We start from the raw sequence: 19,486 nt of genomic DNA, 5'->3' as shown, positions 1-19,486 counted from the left end.
TGAATAAAACGGTGGGATCAGTAAACACTGCAACACAACAAATGGACTGATGTACAAATTCAGCACCCCGGCATGGAGGAATTTGTGGCATTCCCCAGGTTTACACACACTTCCTTCCCGAGGTCACGACAGGTGCCCTGAACCAATCCCTGAAACAAAGACAGGTTTACTTTCGGAGAACAAGCTGCAGGAAACACTCAGCAGGTCAAGCAGCATCCGTGGAGAGGGGAAGGGTCTTTGTTTCCCCCTGCAGAGGCCAGCTGAGGTGTGGAGAGGTTCCAGTAGCTCCTCGCGTTAACTTCGTCCCCTTCCCGTCCCCGCTGTTCACCGTAGGCCAAAGTGGGGCACTGCCTTTTACCTGTACCCCTTCTTTCTCAGCTGCCACTTCATGGTGGGAGACACCTCTGTCACATAGACCTCTTCCACACGTGGGCTGATGATCTTGGTCACCTCGCCGTCCCCGGCGCCAAGGTCCAGCACCCTGCGGGCCCTCCAGTCCGGTTCCACACGCAGCAGGCGCAACAGCTGATCTTCGGAGAAAATGAACATCGAGCCCCGCCCCAGCAGCCTGTCTCGGCACAGAAAGAGGCAACGGATTACGGCACAGCATCAGGCGGCTCAGCCCAAATGCTCCACGCTGTCCTTGAATCTCCTACCGCCCCTGCCCCATCTCACCTGATCTCCCTTGCATGCCACTCTGCCAAAACCCCTCACAGCCACTCCTTGGAGCAACAAATCCCACATTCCCTCTGCTCCCCAGGGAACCGACATTACTACGTCTGGCATCCTACAAGTGGTAACACCTCTGTATTTCTCCCACCCCCCCCACCCAGCTACTTAAAGGATCTTCCTCAGTTCCCCATGGTATCTCCTAATTACATAGAAAGTCTATATGTTCCCATTAATCTCATTCCCCCACATGACACAGCACAGAAACAGGCCCTTTGGCCCTGAGAACCTCCTCCTCTTTTTACCTGTGGCTTGTTTTATGGTCCTGTGAAGCTGCAGCAAATAAAACTTCCATTGCACCTGTCCACTGCACCTGTCCATTCTACTCACATAGTACAATGGCCTGTTACCGTGCTGTAAGTCTACATTTAAAATTAAAATCAAGGACACTGTTTGACCAGCTGAGCTTCTCCAGCACTGCTTTTACTTTTTGGACTCTTTACCACAGGCAGTCTTTACATGAGCAGTGCACAGTAGCTGGGAGTTATCACCCGAAAAATAAATCAATATTTAAACCTCCTTACCCGTTGATTGAAGTTTTGGACATGAACAGCCCAAACACAGAAGTGACCAAGGAGTAATAAATCTGGACGAAGAGCCAGTTGGACTTCTCCGAGCACTGCCTCAAGAACTCCCGTGTTCCTGCATCCAGGTGACTCTGAATGAAGAGCGGCCGCAGATGCATTGGCAGTGATTGTGTGTCACAGACGTACCACTGGAACAAAACCACAGGTCAACCACGTCAGGCGCTCAACAAAGCAATCGCCCACTTGGCACCTTCCTGTAACCGCAGGAAGTGCCACACATGCACTCACACCTCCTCCCTCACCTCCATTTGGGGCCCAAACAGCCCCTCTCAGATTCACTCGTGAATCTGCAGGGGTTATGGACCACGTCTGGTGCTCCCGTTGTGGTCTCCTTACTTCAGAGACTGGGCGCAGACTGGAGTTCACTTCACTGAGCACCTTTGCTCTGTCCATATCAGTGACAGGGATCTCCCAGTGGGCAACAATTTCAAGCCCACGCCCATAATGATAATGTCTGTCCATGGCCACATTTGCTGTCCACCCAAGACCATCAGTAAATTGGAGAAGCAACATCTGATTTTCTCCCTGGTTGCTCTACCACCAGCCGGCATTAACATCGACCTCTCCGGTTTCAGCTAGCCCACTCACTGTTCTCCCTCCCTTCCCCACCCCCCTGTCTCCTTTCCTCCAGCTTCTCCATCCCCTTCCCTCGATTCACAGAGCCATCCCCCTTCCTTTTGGCTGCTGGTTTGCCCTCCCTCCCTTATCCGCCCGTGGGACTGTGCTCCTCTCTCTACACCATAACCCTTTATTTTCCTTTCATCCATGTGTCTGTGTAAGAGTATCTTAAATTTCCCCAATGTTCCAGCCTCCACCACCCCAGGCAAGGTATTCCAGACCCCCACAACTCTGTGTGTAAAAAAAACTTACCTCTGATCTCTCCCCTAAACTTCCCTCCCTTAACTTTGTAAACATCCTCTGGTGTTTGCTGATCCTGCCCTGGGAAATAGATGCTGACTGTCCACCCTGTCTATGCCTCTCATAATCTTGTAGACCTCTATTGTCACCTCTCATCCTTCTATAATCCAAAGAGAAAAGTCCCAGCTCTGCTAACCTTGCCTCATAAGACATTTCCCAATCCAGGCAACATCTTGGTAAATCTTCTCTTCACCCTCTCCATAGCTTCCACAATTTTTCCTATAATGAGGTGACCAAAACTGAACACAATACTCTACAAGTGTGGTCTCACCAGAGATTTGTTGAGTTGCAACATGACCTCTCTACTCCTGAACTCAATCCCCCCTATTAATGAAGCCCAGCATCCATTAAGGTCTTCTTAACTATCCTATCAACCTGTATGGCGACCTTGAGAGATTTATTGGTTTGGACCCCCAAGGTCCCTCTGTTTATCCACAATCTTAAGCAACTGAACTTTGACTCTGTACTCAGCCATCTGGTTTGATCTTCCTAAATACATCACCTCACACTTATCCAGATTGAAATCCATCTGCCATTTTTCTGCCCTTCTCTGCATCCTGTCTATAACCACTTGTAACCTTCAGTTCCATCCACAACTCCTCCAACCTTTGCATCATCCGCAAAGTTACTGATCCATCCTTCCGCCTCTTCATCCAGGTCATTTATAAAAATCACAAAGAGCACGGGTCCCAGAACAGATCCCTGGGGCACTCCAGTAGTCACTGACCTCTACGCAGAATACTTTCTTTCCACTACTACTCTCTGCTTTCTTCCTCAAGCCAATTTTTTTATCCACACGGCCAAGGATCCACTGATTCAATGCTCATGACTTTCTGGATGAGTCTCGTAGGGGACCTTGTCAAATGCCTTACTAAAATCCAAGTCGACCACATCTACCACCTCATCAATTTCTTTTGTTACCTCCTCAAAAAACTCAATTAGACTCGTGAGGCACAACCTTCCCTTCACAAAGCCAAGCTGACTATCCTTGATTGACTGGACTCAGATCCTATCCTAAGAATCCTCTCCAATAGTTTACACACCACTGACATGAGACTCACTGGTCTATAATTCCCAGGATTCTCCTTATTACCTTTTTAAACAAGGGAACTACATTTGCCGTTCTCCAATCCTCCTGCAGCCATAGAGGACTCAAAGATCATAGTTATTGCCCCAGCCATCTCTTCTCTCACTTCCCACGGCAACCTGGGGTATATCACATTCGGCCCTGGGGATTTCTCAATCTTTATGCTTTTAAGAAGATCCAACACTTCCTCTTCCTTAACCTCCACATTGTCCAGCACACATGTCTGTTCAATTTCAACCTCTTGTGAGTACTGATGCAAAGTTTTCATTTTGAACCTCCCCACCTCCAGCCACATGTTGCCTCCCTCATCCTCTAGCGGCCCCACCTTCATTCTCATCATCCTTCTGTTCTTCCCATGCACACAGAGCGCCTTGGGGGGGGTGGTCTTCTTAATCCTACATTCCAAGGCCTTCTCGTGCATCCTTTGAGTTCTCCCCGTCCTTTTTTTTTTTATTTTTTTTATTTTTCACACCATAAATCACATTAGCCATGATATACACTATTTCTTTTTCACACATATACAGTGACTTTTTCTCCCCCCCCCTCCTCCCACGCCACCCCCCCACTCATCCATTTTAGGTATACAATCTAGGTTGCATTAAGCCAGTCAGACAATGTTGTCATTCAACAAAAATACACCAGAAATTCTACTGAGTCCATTCTTTTCTTTCCTTCTCCTTCCATCAACTTAGGTAATGTTTGTCCCGGTAGGTTTTCGCTATTGTATTTAATGTAAGGCTCCTATACTTGTTCGAATATTTCAATATTATTTCTTAACCTATATGTTATTTTTTCTAATGGAATACATTTATTCATTTAAGTTTAGTAGTTTCTTCCTTTTAATTTGGTTATGTATTCCATTAATATTTAAAGTCATATAGTTCAGCGTAGCCCTTTTATATTTTGTTTATCTTCTCTTTCCGTTTTTCCATCATTACCTTTCCTCCTTTTCCATTTCTGTTTTCTTATTTTCAACTCTTTATAAGACAACATTCCTACAACATCCAACATTTTCCTTATTCTCCTATTTCTATCTTATTTATCCCCAATCTCCCCCTTCCCCTCCTGAGTTGTCCTTTATCCCTTGTCGGACAACCACATCTCCCCTCTCCATTTGGATTTGCGAATCCACTCGCAAGCATCAACTGATTTGCAGTGACCGCTATTTCCCCCCACCCCGCCCCCCCCAGAAAAGATTTCACTTTTCATATGTCACAAAGGTCACTCTTTTAATTCCCTCCTTATTCTCTCTATTCCATTACCTTCCCTTATTAATTCTTGTCTATACTATCTATATTTTCCTCTAAGTACAGATACATTCACGTATGCACATTGTCTCTATTCACTCTTATACCTCTTTACCCACATACATATCAATCGTGATCATTTTAACTCTCATTACCTGTCTTCCTCCCTCAGTCTATTTTTGTAATTGTTCTGCAAATTTTCGTGCTTCTTCTGGATCCGAGAATAGTCTGTTTTGTTGTCCTGGAATAAATATTTTCAATACCGCTGGATGCTTTAGTATAAATTTATACCCTTTCTTCCATAAAATCGTCTTTGCTGTATTGAACTCTTTTCTCTTCTTTAGGAGTTCAAAACTTATATCTGGATAAATGAAGATTTTTTGCCCTTTATACTCCAGTGGTTTGTTGCCCTCTCTTACTTTTTCCATTGTCTTCTCCAGTACCTTTTCTCTTGTAGTATATCTTAGGAATTTTACTACAATAGATCTTGGTTTTTGTTGTGGTTGTGGTTTAGAGGCCAATACTCTATGTGCCCTTTCTATTTCCATTTCTTGCTGTAGTTCTGGACATCCTAGGGTCTTAGGGATCCACTCTTTTATAAACTCCCTCATATTCTTGCCTTCTTCATCTTCCTTAAGGCCCACTATCTTTATGTTATTTCTTCTGTTATAATTTTCCATTATATCTATTTTTTGAGCTAACAGTTCTTGTGTCTCTATCGCTTTTTTATTAGATTCCTCCAATTTCTTTTTTAAGTCTTCTACCTCCATTTCTGCTGCTACTGCCCGCTCTTCCATCTTGTCCATTTTCTTTCCCATTTCTGTTAAGGTCATCTCTATTTTATTCATTTTCTCTTCTGTGTTGTTTATTCTTTTTCTTAAATCCTTAAATTCCTGTGTTTGCCATTCTTTAAATGACTCCATGTATCCTTTAATAAGAGCAAGTATATCCTTTATCTTGCCTTTCTTTTCTTCTTCTATTTCACTGTACTCTTCCTCTTCTTCTTCCTCTGGGTTGACCATCTGTTGTTTCTTTGGTGCCCTTTCCTTCTCTTCTTTCTTGTTTCCATTGTCTTCTGTGGTCTCTTCTTGCTGCAGGTGTTCTGCAGCTGTCGTTGCCGGCTGTGGAGATCGACTCCCCAGCTGGTCCCCCCTCCCGTCGGTGTGTTTTTTTTCATTCGCATCGCGCATGCACGAGGAATCGCGCATGCGCGGTTGCGCACTTTTACTCGGCTCAGCGAGCCATTTTTGTAGTCCATTATTTACCGACCTGAAGGAGCGGGTTTCTCTCTCCGCAGCGGGCCTCTTCGGACAGGTAAGGCCTTCACCTTTTTCCTCCTTTGTCTTCTCTTCCTCTCTTCTTACCGTTGCTTTCGATTTTTCTTTTTTTGTCGCCATCTTCTTTCCACCTTTATACTCACTTTTCTGTAACTTTTATTTCTGTGCCTTTGTGTTTTCCTTTGTTTTTCCCGACTTTTCTGGAGAGGGCTGGAGTTCACCGTCCGGCCACTACTCCATCACGTGACTCCTCCTCCAGTTCTCCCGTCCTTTTTAAGCACCTTCCTAGATCTTTATCTGTGCTGTATAAAGGACACTGTTTGACCGGCTGAGTTTCTCCAGCAGTGAGTTTTTACCCCTCCTCCCCATTCAGTGCCTTATATCATTTTATAAACCTGTCAGGGTCTCCCTCAGCCTCACAGCTTCAAGCTAAAACAACCCATTTGTCCAACCCTCTAATCCTGGCAACATCCTGCTGAATTCCCTCTGCCCCCATTCCTTGGACGACCACAACCGCACACAAGAACGGCTGAAACAAAGTGTTCCTTTGCTTACACTGGATATCAAAGATTTTGCTTCCTGAATTCTTCTGGGTACTTTATGGATTTTGAGCTGCTATCACGAAAATCACCTGAAAATTTTCCTATCACACTCTGTTTTTTAGATAAAACTGATATTTGTGATTTCCTGTCATATTTTAAGTCGACCTCAAGCACACAAAACCATGAAGTACAACACGTTGTTGAAAATCTATTTTCTGCATTCGTACTTGGACGTCTTCCCTGTTGACCTTGGTGCCGTCAGTGACGAACATGTGGAAAGGTTTCACTGGGATATCACTGTCCTGGTAAAATCATTCACCATGTTCGTAACCTGATACAGCTTTTCCATAAAAACACTGAAATGCTGGAGGAACTCAGCCAGTCTTCTCAGCATCCATAGGAGACAAAGATTTATTGCCGACGTTTTGGGCCTGAGCCCTTCAAGGGAAAAAAAACATAAAAGGAAGAAGCAGGATATCAGAAAGTCTCAGAATTTAAATAATGGGGGAGGAATCCAGACCACAAAAGGTGTTAATTGAATGGGATAAGAGAATTTATCATGTGCAAAAGGAGACAGGGAATGGGGAGATGGGAGAGGGGAAGTGGTGTTTTAATGAAAGCCAGAGAAGTCGATGTTAATGCCACCCAGTTGGAGGGGACCCCAGTCGGAGGAGGAGGACGTGTTGTTCCTCCAACATTTGGGTGGTCCCAGTCTGGCAGTGCACGTGACCATGTTGGAAAGGGAATGGGACAGGGAATTGAAATGGGCGGCCACTGGGAGATCCACACTGCGGTTGACAGAGCCGAAGTGATCTCCCAGTCTGCGCCCAGTCTCTGATGAAAAAGTGACTATTGTTGGACACTGACATGAGAGGCATCAGATGCGGAGTACAAACAAGAATCTGTGGCAAAACATTTTTAGGTCAGTTGAACTAATGTAATGTGTCAGCATCACGATGCGATTAAACATGCTGAATTCAGTAAAAGTTAATTTAATAGTTCTCCAACTTCCTATGTGATACACCAAATCTGAAGTAATCTTTGTGTTCATCTTGACATTGCCTATCATAATCCCCAATGTATTTTCAGGAAGCAAACCTTTGGAAAGGAATCGTTGTTCAGTTATCAACCAACCACCTCATCCCATCTCCCTGTAGTTTTCTCCAATTCCTCACCTCTCCATCAGCTCTGCTTTGCCGACCCCCTACCCCAGCCACTAAGGATGTGGCGCTGACCCCACATCCCTTCCTTCCACAGATGCTGCTCGATTCTGTGTCCTGCTAGCGTATCCACCCTCCCTCCAGAGAGTAGCAGGTGCGGATTTTGTCTGCCTCCCCCACGTTACCTGCAACCTGTCCCGGTCCTCGGGGTCCGGGTCCTGCATGTTGAGGAGCAGGGTGCGGGTGAGGGGGCTCCGCACGTACTGACTGCTCCACATTCGGCGCAGTTGCAGCAGGGAGGAAAAGTAGCAAAACAGGAACGCGGCACGCCAGAGCGCCGTCTTGGACTCAAAGGAGTAAGCCCCCCCCCCCTCCACCTGCGCGAGCTTTCCTGGTTATTATGCAGCCGGGTCCCGGGAAGTGGGTTCCAGGGGGAAGTGCGAAGAGGGGGAGGAGGACCCGAGGATTCCTGGTGGGAGAGAAGGTCCCCAGAGAGGGGTTCCCGGGGATCACTGGAGGGGAAGGGGTTCCCGGGGATCACTGGAGGGGAAGGGGTTCCCGGGGATCACTGGAGGGGAAGGGGTTCCCGGGGATCACTGGAGGGGAAGGGGTTCCCGGGGATCACTGGAGGGGAAGGGGTTCCCGGGGATCACTGGAGGGGAAGGGGTTCCCGGGGATCACTGGAGGGGAAGGGGTTCCCGGGGATCACTGGAGGGGAAGGGGTTCCCGGGGATCACTGGAGGGGAAGGGGTTCCCGGGGATCACTGGAGGGGAAGGGGTTCCCGGGGATCACTGGAGGGGAAGGGGTTCCCGGGGATCACTGGAGGGGAAGGGGTTCCCGGGGATCACTGGAGGGGAAGGGGTTCCCGGGGATCACTGGAGGGGAAGGGGTTCCCGGGGATCACTGGAGGGGAAGGGGTTCCCGGGGATCACTGGAGGGGAAGGGGTTCCCGGGGATCACTGGAGGGGAAGGGGTTCCCGGGGATCACTGGAGGGGAAGGGGTTCCCGGGGATCACTGGAGGGGAAGGGGTTCCCGGGGATCACTGGAGGGGAAGGGGTTCCCGGGGATCACTGGAGGGGAAGGGGTTCCCGGGGATCACTGGAGGGGAAGGGGTTCCCGGGGATCACTGGAGGGGAAGGGGTTCCCGGGGATCACTGGAGGGGAAGGGGTTCCCGGGGATCACTGGAGGGGAAGGGGTTCCCGGGGATCACTGGAGGGGAAGGGGTTCCCGGGGATCACTGGAGGGGAAGGGGTTCCCGGGGATCACTGGAGGGGAAGGGGTTCCCGGGGATCACTGGAGGGGAAGGGGTTCCCGGGGATCACTGGAGGGGAAGGGGTTCCCGGGGATCACTGGAGGGGAAGGGGTTCCCGGGGATCACTGGAGGGGAAGGGGTTCCCGGGGATCACTGGAGGGGAAGGGGTTCCCGGGGATCACTGGAGGGGAAGGGGTTCCCGGGGATCACTGGAGGGGAAGGGGTTCCCGGGGATCACTGGAGGGGAAGGGGTTCCCGGGGATCACTGGAGGGGAAGGGGTTCCCGGGGATCACTGGAGGGGAAGGGGTTCCCGGGGATCACTGGAGGGGAAGGGGTTCCCGGGGATCACTGGAGGGGAAGGGGTTCCCGGGGATTCCTCGAGGGGAAGGGGTTCCCGGTTTTTCCTCGAGGGAAAGGGGTTCCCGGGGATTCCTCGAGGGGAAGGGGTTCCCGGTTTTTCCTCGAGGGAAAGGGGTTCCCGGGGATTCCTCGAGGGGAAGGGGTTCCCGGTTTTTCCTCGAGGGGAACGGGGTTCCCGAGGTGGGGGGTAAAAGCACATTCAGCACCGCCTCCGGACTGAGCAGCGGGCCAGACGGTCGCGCCTTTGGCTTGTCCCCTCGCGGTCCCACCGACCACCCCGGCGCCCCCTTGGCCGGACCTGCCGGCCGCCCAATTCAAAAGCAATTTCCTCTTCCTCCTGCTGCTGATAGGTGGAGGGCAAGGATGACGTAACCGGCTCCGGATCCGATTATTGGCTACCGGGTCCCGGAAGGAGACGTGGACCCACCGCCCCCCACCCTCGTGGACCGGGCCGGCCCGTGACCCCCCCGCCGTCTTTGGGGTCTCGACACGCCGACGTTCCGGCCTTCGGCCCCTCAACCTTACAGCCCAGGAACAGGCCTTTCAGCCCTTCTAGTCCGTGCCCAACCATTAATCCCACGCCTTCCAGGACCCCACCACGTACCTGTCCAAACCCTTCTCGGCTCGTTCCCGCTCCCACCACGATCCCCCTAAACTTTTCCCCTTTCACCCGTAACCCACGTCCTCAGTGGAAAAAGCCGACCTACATTTACTCTGTGTCCATCTCCTCATTCTGTGCTCCAGGGAATAAACTCTTAACCTGTTTAACCTTCCCTATAAATCAGTTCCTGAAGTCCGCAACATCCTTGTAAATCTTCTCTGCTCTCTATCTATCTTTCCTGTAGTTTTGTGAAACCTATCTTTATCTTCACTCTTTCTCCAGCATTGTTTTTCGTGAATACACCTTTGACCTCTCTTGCCTGTTAGCCTGAGCTTCTTGTCCTGCCCCTTCCTCCCTCTTCTCCTTCCCCACCTTGTTCTCCAGGCGCCTGCCTGCTTTTTGCTCCGACCTTGACAAAGGACTCGGGGCCTAAAGGTTGGTCACCTTTCACTTTCTCTGAAAGCTGTGTGACCTACTGACTTTTCAGCACTTTACCCATTGTATTACAATCACAGTCTTCATATTTTCCTATTTAATCCTGTAAGCCTAGGCAGGCTTTCCTCAGAGTGAATCAGTCACCAGACCTGACACACTTGCCGCCTCAGTAACCAGAACCAGGCCCCATCCTATAGCCGTAACCTAATTCAGAATCAGAATTTAATGTCATGAACATGCCACAAAATTCATTGTTTTGGGCCAGCATCACAGGGCAAACATTCATATAAACCACCTTACAAAAGAAAAGTAATGCATGAAAAGTAAAAGTGAGGCAGTGTCTTGGGTTCATTGATTATTCAGGCATCTGATGGCAGCAGGGAAGAAGCTGTCCTTGTGCCACTGAGTGCTCGTCTTCAGGCTCCAGTACCTTTTCTGAATGGTAGCAGCCTGAAGAGGGCATGGCCTGGGTAGTGGGGGTCCTTGAGGAGAGAGGCTGCTTTCTTAAGATACCGCCTCATGTCGATGTCCTCGATTCTTTCCAGGATGGAAATATCAAATATTAGAATGAAAAGCTTTAAGTGGTAAAGTTTAAGAGAGATTTTTTTTTTTTAAAGTGAGTGGTGGGTGCCTGGAACTTGCTACAGATACAATAGCAAAGTTAAAAAGGTGGTTGGTTGCAAGATTAGGCAGGGATTGGAGGGTATGACTGTGTATGCTTTAAACTGGTGGTATGATCAGCACAGACATCGTGACTGCAGTGCCTGCTGCTGTCTTTATAATTAATGATGGCTGAACTATATAAAAATATATATTTTAGTTCCTGGCAAAATATTTAATCTTTAAAAAAAAATCAGTTGCTTCATCACACAACAATTTTGCCAACAATATTCATGTGTTCCAGGGATTGCATGCAAAGGTACCTCAATTTTTTTTTTGGAACATCCTGAAAGATGCCATATAAATGCAAGAATTTCCATCGTCCTCCATCAGGCAGTTTAATTTTCGTCGGGAGCTCCACCCATTAACGAACACTGACGTAGATGGCAATAAATGCTGGAAAAATCACAATGGGGGAATTAGGTACCTGTAAGAGGCAAAATGGACACACATCTCCAACTGATGACGGGGAGAGAAGGGGACATAGACTGGGTTTCAAATTCCTCCAACTGGGGAGTGACTGGAATGAACTTCCTCCTTGTTACTAATCCAACTTCAGGTTAGATAACATGCCTTTGTTTTCCTTTCTTAACAAATAAAGACACTAAGATGCATCAATAACAGAGGGAATGTCTTTTTATTGCATCTAAAATCTATTTGAATTTTTAAAGTTAAGACCCTGATCTGTTTAATCCCAGACATTTACTCAATTACCATGTTACTTCGAAGAGGAAGTGCATCCTGTCCAAAGACCCCTGGCCAACACCGCTGCAATAGGAAGATCTGGTGATACTTCTCAGCTGCCTGCAAGACTTGCCTTTCCCTGGCTTCAGTTCTCTGCCAGTTCCCCAGAACTGCCCAATCTTTCAACAATTCTTCTCATTAACTACCTGCAGTGATGCAGCCTCTGCAACTTTGAGGGCAGGGAATTCCAGGGGTTCAGTACACTCGGGAAGTTCCTGTTCCACCACTCCCTCCCCCATCAGCAAACCCCTTATCTTTGAATATTATTCAATCACTCGTTAAAACAGCTGCCCTCTCAGGATATATCCTGGTCAATCTCTTCTGGACAGCATCCAAAGCTAGTGCATTTTTTAACCCTTTGGATCCAGCCATTTTTAACTGTTCATTGTATATACTCTGAACAGCTTCCAGGGGTAAACACCAGTATGAACCAGCTGGTATAAAACCAGGAACATGGAGTCCAAAGGGGTAAGAGGACCAAAACAGTTTAGCCGTAATATTTCCCAATGTATAAATCCCGACCCCTTAACAATCAAATAGAAAACCTAGCAGATTGCATTACAACTAGTGGAACTGGAAAACTGTCATGTGGAAGGAACAATTGGGGTAATTTTTCCTGGCCCGACATTTATCAAGTTAAGGGATCTGGATAGAAAGAATTGGAGTGACTCAGTTCACTTGGTAGGATCCTGGGAATGAAGGGAGTGCTGCAGGAGGAGTGGCTGAACCCACTGGGCCTGTAATTATTGGACATTTTGGAAGAACAAGAGGTAATCTGGTTGGAACAATTTTGGGGTATTTTGGGCAGGGCGAGTGCCAAGGTGCCTCTCCTAGTGGGGTCACCTAGAGTTAGAAACTGGGATTTCAAATGAAGGGACCATCCATTTCCAACAGAGATGAGCTGGAATATCTTCCCAGAACTAAGAAACATCGGAATGTGCAGAAGATGTGGAGGCAGAGTTATTGGAAATATTAAGGCAGAGTTGGCAGGTTTGAACTTCAAGGGAGGCCACAGGAGATTCTGCCAGGACCTTGCAGGGTTGCCGAGGGAGTTTGAGGGACTAGATGGCCTTCACACTCCCATTTCTTGAGGAGCAGAGATATGGGAGGATTAAGGGGAGACAAGGGGGCTGATGGTGACTGGGGCTCACCGTCATGAAAGAGGCAGAACCCCTCACCACTGAGCATTCCCAGGCTGTGTATCTGAAGAGCTGTGGCTTAGGGTTGCGGGAGCTAGTGCTGGGTCCTGGGATTAGGTTGGGAAGCTCTGTTCCACTTGGCTCGGACACCGGGACCACCTACTCCAGATTCCAATCCAGCTCCAAGGCGAAAGAGCAACCCACTTGGATTGGCTCCTTGCCACTTCCTTTCAACAATTCCGGATTATTTTGGATGAATTTTAATGAAATGAATGCATCTTTCTGAAAGGCATTATTGTCTCTCTGGGTAATAATTTTGGCAGAAGGTTGGCATTCGGATAACCTGGAGTGAAACCCCAGCAAAAACCTGGATCCAGGCCTCTCAAAGCCCAGGAGGAGTCAGCCACATTCAGCAAAACAGTTCACCAGATACAGTACAGAATGTATATTGTACAAGTCACATGAAACCAGTATTAAGTGTAAACTGGCACCAAAATCCTCCTGGGGACCAAGGGATGGTTTTCAGCTTCAGGAAACATGATGAGAAGATGGGGATCAGGACTCCGTTAACTGAAACCTGAGGTATTTCCCCATGGGTTTGCTCAGGAAATTGTCTTCCCCCCACCCCCCCCCCCCCCCCACCAAGTCCTCCTGCCTTTACACACGGTGAAATAAGAGGTAATTTAACAGTGACACAGCAGTCATGTCATGGCATTCACTGTTGGCTCTAATTTATTCCAAAGTCACAATTATAGCCAGCATCAGGGTGTTGTAGGGGACAGGTTGAAGAGATTTGGGACTGAAGGTTACTTAGGTGCTGGTACCTTGGACTAGAGCCTGTTTTGGACAGGGAGGTGGGGGGGGGGGGGTGGTTTGGTGTTTTTCCTTTGGGAGAGGGGCCATGCATTAGTGTTGGGGAGAACTTGTACAACAGACCCCTCTGGGGTTAGGGCAGTATGATTGCTGCACAACTGGCAGACTCCATCCTCCTGTAGTTTCCCTGGTCAGAATGACAGGGACAATGACACTCCACTTCCCCAGCAACCTCGAACCTTGTCGCAGACCACATGGTCAGGGGTCCATCCATCTCTAACCACCAGGAACGGTGCACAGTACTTGCCAAGATGTCTTCCGCAGCACCTCCCAGCATGGACGATTTGGGCCTAAGAGCTTGTCTCATGCCCAGGTCCATCTCCAAGGAGGCATTACTGTCAGCGTGGGGTACAATTCTGACAGACAATTGGCACTCAGATACGCAGGACTGAAGCTGGACCCTCTCTACGAGGAGCCACATACCCAGGAGGAGCCCGTATAATGCACAGGACAATGCCCCTTGGTTACATAAAGATTCCTCTTCACATCACACTGTCCTAACTGGGGAGACATCTCCCTCTCTCATCATGGCCACCGAGATCCTCCCAACAAACACCTCCTGAAATTGGCGTCTACAGAATTTTATGATATACTTATCTCTTGAAGTGATCTCACCAAACTGAAAGCCAACATGTTCTCAGATTACAGTGGGCATCAATGAGATCCCAGCCCTACAGCAGGCATCAATGAGATCCCAGCCCTACAGCGGGCATCAATGAGATCCCAGCCCTACAGCAGGCATCAATGAGATCCCAGCCCTACAGCGGGCATCAATGAGATTCCAGCCCTACAGCGGGCATCAATGAGATTCCAGCCCTACAGCGGGCATCAATGAGATCCCAGCCCTACAGTGGGTATCAATGAGATCCCAGCCCATGCCTCAAGAATGAAAGAAAAGAATCCCAAATTAGAAACATTACCACCTCATCTGTCCTATCACTACTAAATAATGATCCCCAACAACAGGGATCCCAGGTACTTTACATTTAGGGATTGCCTGTCTTTAGGAATCAAGATACTTTGGGATGTCACTGTGGCTTTCCCGGATGGAAAAGGGCGTCCACGCCAGTATCTGCAAGATCACGATACCCAGAGGAGTCAGGCAGACCAGCCAGAACATGACCCCATGAAGGTCCTCCAGAGAACTGCAGAAAGAAAAGGGGTAGAATTGGCTTCTAAAATAGTATCGACTAACTTCTGCTTCCAGTGACTTCAGCATTGCAACATTTTCAAGAGCAGACCATATATATATTTATACATAGTCAACCCCCGCCCCCAAATTTGTCCCAAAAATTTGGTCCTAAAACCCAACTGTAACACAGTATATACGATACCAAGCAGAAGTAGGAGATAGAACAAAACACAACAGCACAGTACAGGCCCTTCAGCCCTCGATGTTTCCTACCAAGAAAAGTGCTAAACCTTCCCACCCCATCATCTATTTATCTTCCATCCATGTGCCTGTCTAAGATTAAATATCCCTAATGTTCCAGCCTCAACCAACACCCCAGGCAAGGTATTCCAGGCCCCCACAACTCTTGTGTGTAAAAAAAAAAAACCTACCTCTGATCTCTCCCCTAAACTTCCCTCCCCTCAATTTGTACATACGTCCTCTGTGGTGTTTGCTGTTCCTGCCCTGGGTAACAGGTGCTGACTGTCCTCCCTATCTATGCCTCTCAGAATCTTGTAGACCTCTATCGTCACCTCTCATCCTTCTATGATCCAAAGAGAAAAGTCCCAGTTCTGCTAACCTTCCCTCAAGAGATTTATTTTCCAATCCAGGCAACATTCTGGTAAATCTCCTCTGCACCCTCTCCACAGCCTTCCTATAATGAGGTCACCTGAACTGAACATAATACTCTGTGTGTGGTCTCACCAAAGTTTTGTAGTGTTGCAACATGGCCTCTCGACTCCCAAACTCAATTCCCCAACTGATGAAGCCCATCATCCCATTGGTCTTCTAAACTATCCAATCAACCTGCACGGAGATGCTGAAGGAGAGTGAACCTGGGGCCAACCACAATGGGATGAGACGGAACTAACCATGTTCAGGGAGGGAGGGGTCATTGCTGCAGGTTGGGGGGGGAGGGTATCATGGAGAGATTTGGAGCATGATTTTTATGTCATTTTACTCTAGAAAAAAAGGCAGAGTGAAAGAAATTGTAATTCACAAGTACTGCATGAGAGAATGAAGACCTGAACTCCAAGTCCCTGTCTATCAAGGGACAGTGAGGAAGTTTGTTTTGTGAGTCATTGAGCAAGTGAGTCCATACAGAGTACAGCAGTGAAAACTATGCAGAGTTACGGAGAGGTTCAGTGAAGAGACCTCCTGGTATGAGATCTGGGATAGACCTGTCAGAATGGGAAATGAAATGGGTGGCCACTGGGAAGCAGTGCGAGGCAGTGGTGTACCTAAATGGAATGGGGAGGGGGGAGAGAAGAGAGAGCTGCGGGGTGGGGGGGGGGTGGGGGTGGGAGAGAGGAGAGAGCTGCAGGGGGGAAGAGAGGAGAGAGAGCTGCAGGGGGGAAGAGAGGAGAGAGAGCTGCAGGGGGGAAGAGAGGAGAGAGAGCTGCAGGGGGGAAGAGAGGAGAGAGAGCTGCAGGGGGGAAGAGAGGAGAGAGAGCTGCAGGGGGGAAGAGAGGAGAGAGAGCTGCAGGGGGGAAGAGAGGAGAGAGAGCTGCAGGGGGGAAGAGAGGAGAGAGAGCTGCAGGGGGGAAGAGAGGAGAGAGAGCTGCAGGGGGGAAGAGAGGAGAGAGAGCTGCAGGGGGGAAGAGAGGAGAGAGAGCTGCAGGGGGGAAGAGAGGAGAGAGAGCTGCAGGGGGGAAGAGAGGAGAGAGAGCTGCAGGGGGGAAGAGAGGAGAGAGAGCTGCAGGGGGGAAGAGAGGAGAGAGAGCTGCAGGGGGGAAGAGAGGAGAGAGAGCTGCAGGGGGGAAGAGAGGAGAGAGAGCTGCAGGGGGGAAGAGAGGAGAGAGAGCTGCAGGGGGGAAGAGAGGAGAGAGAGCTGCAGGGGGGAAGAGAGGAGAGAGAGCTGCAGGGGGGAAGAGAGGAGAGAGAGCTGCAGGGGGGAAGAGAGGAGAGAGAGCTGCAGGGGGGAAGAGAGGAGAGAGAGCTGCAGGGGGGAAGAGAGGAGAGAGAGCTGCAGGGGGGAAGAGAGGAGAGAGAGCTGCAGGGGGGAAGAGAGGAGAGAGAGCTGCAGGGGGGAAGAGAGGAGAGAGAGCTGCAGGGGGGAAGAGAGGAGAGAGAGCTGCAGGGGGGAAGAGAGGAGAGAGAGCTGCAGGGGGGAAGAGAGGAGAGAGAGCTGCAGGGGGAAGAGAGGAGAGAGAGCTGCAGTGGGGAAGAGAGGAGAGAGCTGCGGGGGGAAGAGAGGAGAGAGCTGCGGGGGGAAGAGAGGAGAGAGCTGCGGGGGGAAGAGAGGAGAGAGCTGCGGGGGGAGAGAGGAGAGAGAGCTGCGGGGGGGAGCGACTGCTCCTCCTGAGTGTATTCTTCCCACCCCCCCCCCACCCACCCCCCCACAAATGCAGCAGAAAAATCAGTGCAGCCTGCCTTTCAACCACTGACTCACCATCTGGTATGTGCCCACTCCCCCTAACGTTAGAACCTGGCTCCGCCCCAGTGCGAGGATCATTGAGAAATCCAATATCAGTAGAAAAGTGTCCTAGAATCTGCAGGTGCGCAATCTCACATGAAAACCTTCCCAACTGGGGGAGGTGGGAGGGAGGTGAAATGGATGTGGCCGTGGAGAGATGTCTTTTAATATGTTGGCTGCTTTTCCAAGACGGGGGGAGTGAAGATCCATTCAATGGGTTGAGGGAGAATTGAAAGTTCTTCTGAAAGTTTGTGGGGACAATTTCCACCCATCTCCCAATTATTTTACATTAAACTGAGAGGCCAGATGAAATTATGAATCTAAAAACATGGTAAAAAAAATTGATGATTAAAGTATTATTTTTAGATTTCAAATTTATTGTCAGAGACCATCCATGACACCACATGACTGTGAGATTATTTTTCTGGTGGGCCAGACAGAATTTCTTCTTACCAGTAACGCAAAACACCATTTTCCTTAACGTTGGGCGTTTTTCTCTCTTCTCACAGGCTGACTGACCTGCTGATCATTTCCTATTTTGGATTTTACTGATAATATTGGCCTTTGGATCTGTTGACCTTGTGCGTCCTTACCTTTGGTCTGCCAGCGTAAACTTGTCCTTCAGCTGCTCGTAGTCAAACTGGTTAAGGATGGTCACCACGAGCATCGGAGCAAGAGATTGAGCCGGCTTTGTAAACAGGGCGTTGGTCCCGAACACCATGGAGGAGAGAGGGAATCTGTGGGAACAACTCAGGCGATTACAATGAAAAACGATTACAAAAGCAAACACCAGAGGATGTCTGAACAAGGTGAGGGGAGGGAAGTCTAGGGAGACGTCAGGGTAGGTTTTATTTACTCAGAGAGTGGTGGGTGCCTGGAATGCAATGCCAGGGGTGGAAGCTGAAATAACAGGGACATTTAAAAGACTCTTGGACAGGCACATGGATGTAAGAAAAAAATAGGTTTAGGTGTGAGGGTTTAGATTGAGTAGGTTTATATACGTCAGCACAGCATCGTGGGCCAAAGAGCCTGTACTGTAATATTCTGTCTGCGCTGCCAACATCATTCAGGATCTTCCAAACCCTCACAGAAAGTACCCTCAGTCACCCAGCAGGTACTCATCCCAGCACCTGGCTCAAGGTTTCCCCAGCACCTGGCCCGAAGTTTCCCCACACCACCAAGTGCTGGAGGAGGTGATCATTAAATGCCCAGCGGCTCAGCCTCCTCCATCCTCACAGGAGAGTGTGGCCACCAATGGAATGCAGAATGAGGTGTCCTCAGGTCACCTCGAGCTTCCCCTCCCTGTTTGGGTGCTCCAATTTCCTCCCACAGGGATTGCAGGTCAATTGGGCGGCACAGGCTCAAGGGCCAGAAGGGCCTGTTACCGTGTTGATGGCTAAATTTAAAAGTTTTTTTTTAAATTAAAATTCCGAAGTCATGCAGATTGGTTGGTTAATTAACCCCTGACGTGGGTGGGTGGGAAAAGAATGGGAGGGAATAGGTTACAGTGGGGGTATAATCTGGATCAGCATGGACTTGATGAGCTGAATGGCCTGTTCCAACAGGCAAAGGGAAAAACACACACACCCTCTACCCCAAATTAACCAATACATCACACAAAATAACTCAGTGGGTCAAGCAGTGTCAGAGGGAGATGAGGAATGGCTGCAGTTTGGGGTCAGAACCCTTTACCAACGCTAAAGATCGTCTCTCGACTCGGAGAAGGGCTCAGACCAGAAGCATTAACCATTATTTTCCCTTCCTCCCCACTGATGCTGCTCGATCCATGGAGTTCCTCTGGTTGAGCATCTTGTTGAGTTGAATTACTTTGTTTTATGGATGGACCATTTTGTAATGATCCAAATGTACTAACAAAGTCATTTGTTACGTTAGATTGTTTCACAGGGGAGGTGACAGGATTTTGAGTGGGCACCTGCCAGCAATTTGCTCACACCTTGAAGGGCTCAAGCCCGAAATGTTGGTTCTGTGCCTTTATCTTTGCTGTATATAGGACACTGTTTGACCTGCTGAGTTTCTCCAGCATCATGGGATTTTACTTCAACCACCGTGTATGCAGACACGTTTTACTTATCTCTCCCACCGTCTGACCACACCCCATCACCTTACCATAGGAGGTGATATCTTCCCTTCCCACTTTAGTCTCAATAAAAGGTCCCAACTCAAAACAATGACCATTTCTTCCCATGGACGGTACCCAACCTGCTAGCTGTTTACACATGACAAGATGGGTTCGGTCAGTCATCCCAATGTTCTGTACCAGCCA

General features: G+C 48.9%; 2 protein-coding genes across 8 annotated transcripts in view; both read right to left on the bottom strand.

Annotated features, from left to right (window-relative positions):
* Positions 1-7: 7 nt before the first annotated feature.
* Positions 8-9,488, bottom strand: mettl9 (methyltransferase 9, His-X-His N1-histidine). Its single transcript, XM_069905611.1, has 3 exons — positions 7,733-9,488; positions 1,254-1,444; positions 8-568 (listed from the first exon to the last, which is right to left on the bottom strand). The coding sequence occupies exons 1-3, from the start codon at positions 7,823-7,825 to the stop codon at positions 355-357; spliced, it is 498 nt and encodes a 165-aa protein (XP_069761712.1). The 5' UTR covers positions 7,826-9,488; the 3' UTR covers positions 8-354.
* Positions 9,489-11,028: 1,540 nt separating this feature from the next.
* The window catches only part of mfsd13al (major facilitator superfamily domain containing 13a-like), a 35,044-nt gene continuing 26,586 nt past the window's right edge, over positions 11,029-19,486 (bottom strand). For 5 of the 7 annotated variants that reach the window (XM_069905604.1, XM_069905606.1, XM_069905603.1 and 2 more), the window contains 2 exons: positions 17,796-17,939; positions 11,478-14,760 (listed from right to left, as the gene is read on the bottom strand). In XM_069905604.1, the coding sequence (XP_069761705.1) occupies positions 14,619-14,760; positions 17,796-17,939 (286 nt within the window). In that variant the 3' untranslated portion in view covers positions 11,478-14,618. Of the gene's footprint in view, positions 11,256-11,477; positions 14,761-17,795; positions 17,940-19,486 lie in introns of those variants that run through there. The other 2 variants (XM_069905600.1, XM_069905602.1) reach the window with 2 other exon arrangements.

The sequence above is a fragment of the Narcine bancroftii genome, chromosome 12 (genome assembly GCF_036971445.1).
Source record: "Narcine bancroftii isolate sNarBan1 chromosome 12, sNarBan1.hap1, whole genome shotgun sequence".
NCBI lineage: Eukaryota > Metazoa > Chordata > Chondrichthyes > Torpediniformes > Narcinidae > Narcine > Narcine bancroftii.
The sequence above is the reverse complement of the archived record's forward strand: the minus strand, read 5'-3'. Positions and strand labels throughout refer to the sequence as shown.

Bases quoted from the DNA above. Each gene is read 5' to 3' on its own strand.
- mettl9 (XM_069905611.1), bottom strand. From the start codon at position 7,825: ATGTGGAGCAGTCAGTACGTGCGGAGCCCCCTCACCCGCACCCTGCTC. The intron at 1,445-7,732 runs GTAACGTGGGGG...GTTTTGTTCCAG, and splicing joins AGGACCGGGACAGGTTGCAG to TGGTACGTCTGTGACACACA. The intron at 569-1,253 runs GTAAGGAGGTTT...GTGCCGAGACAG, and splicing joins TCCAAAACTTCAATCAACGG to GCTGCTGGGGCGGGGCTCGA.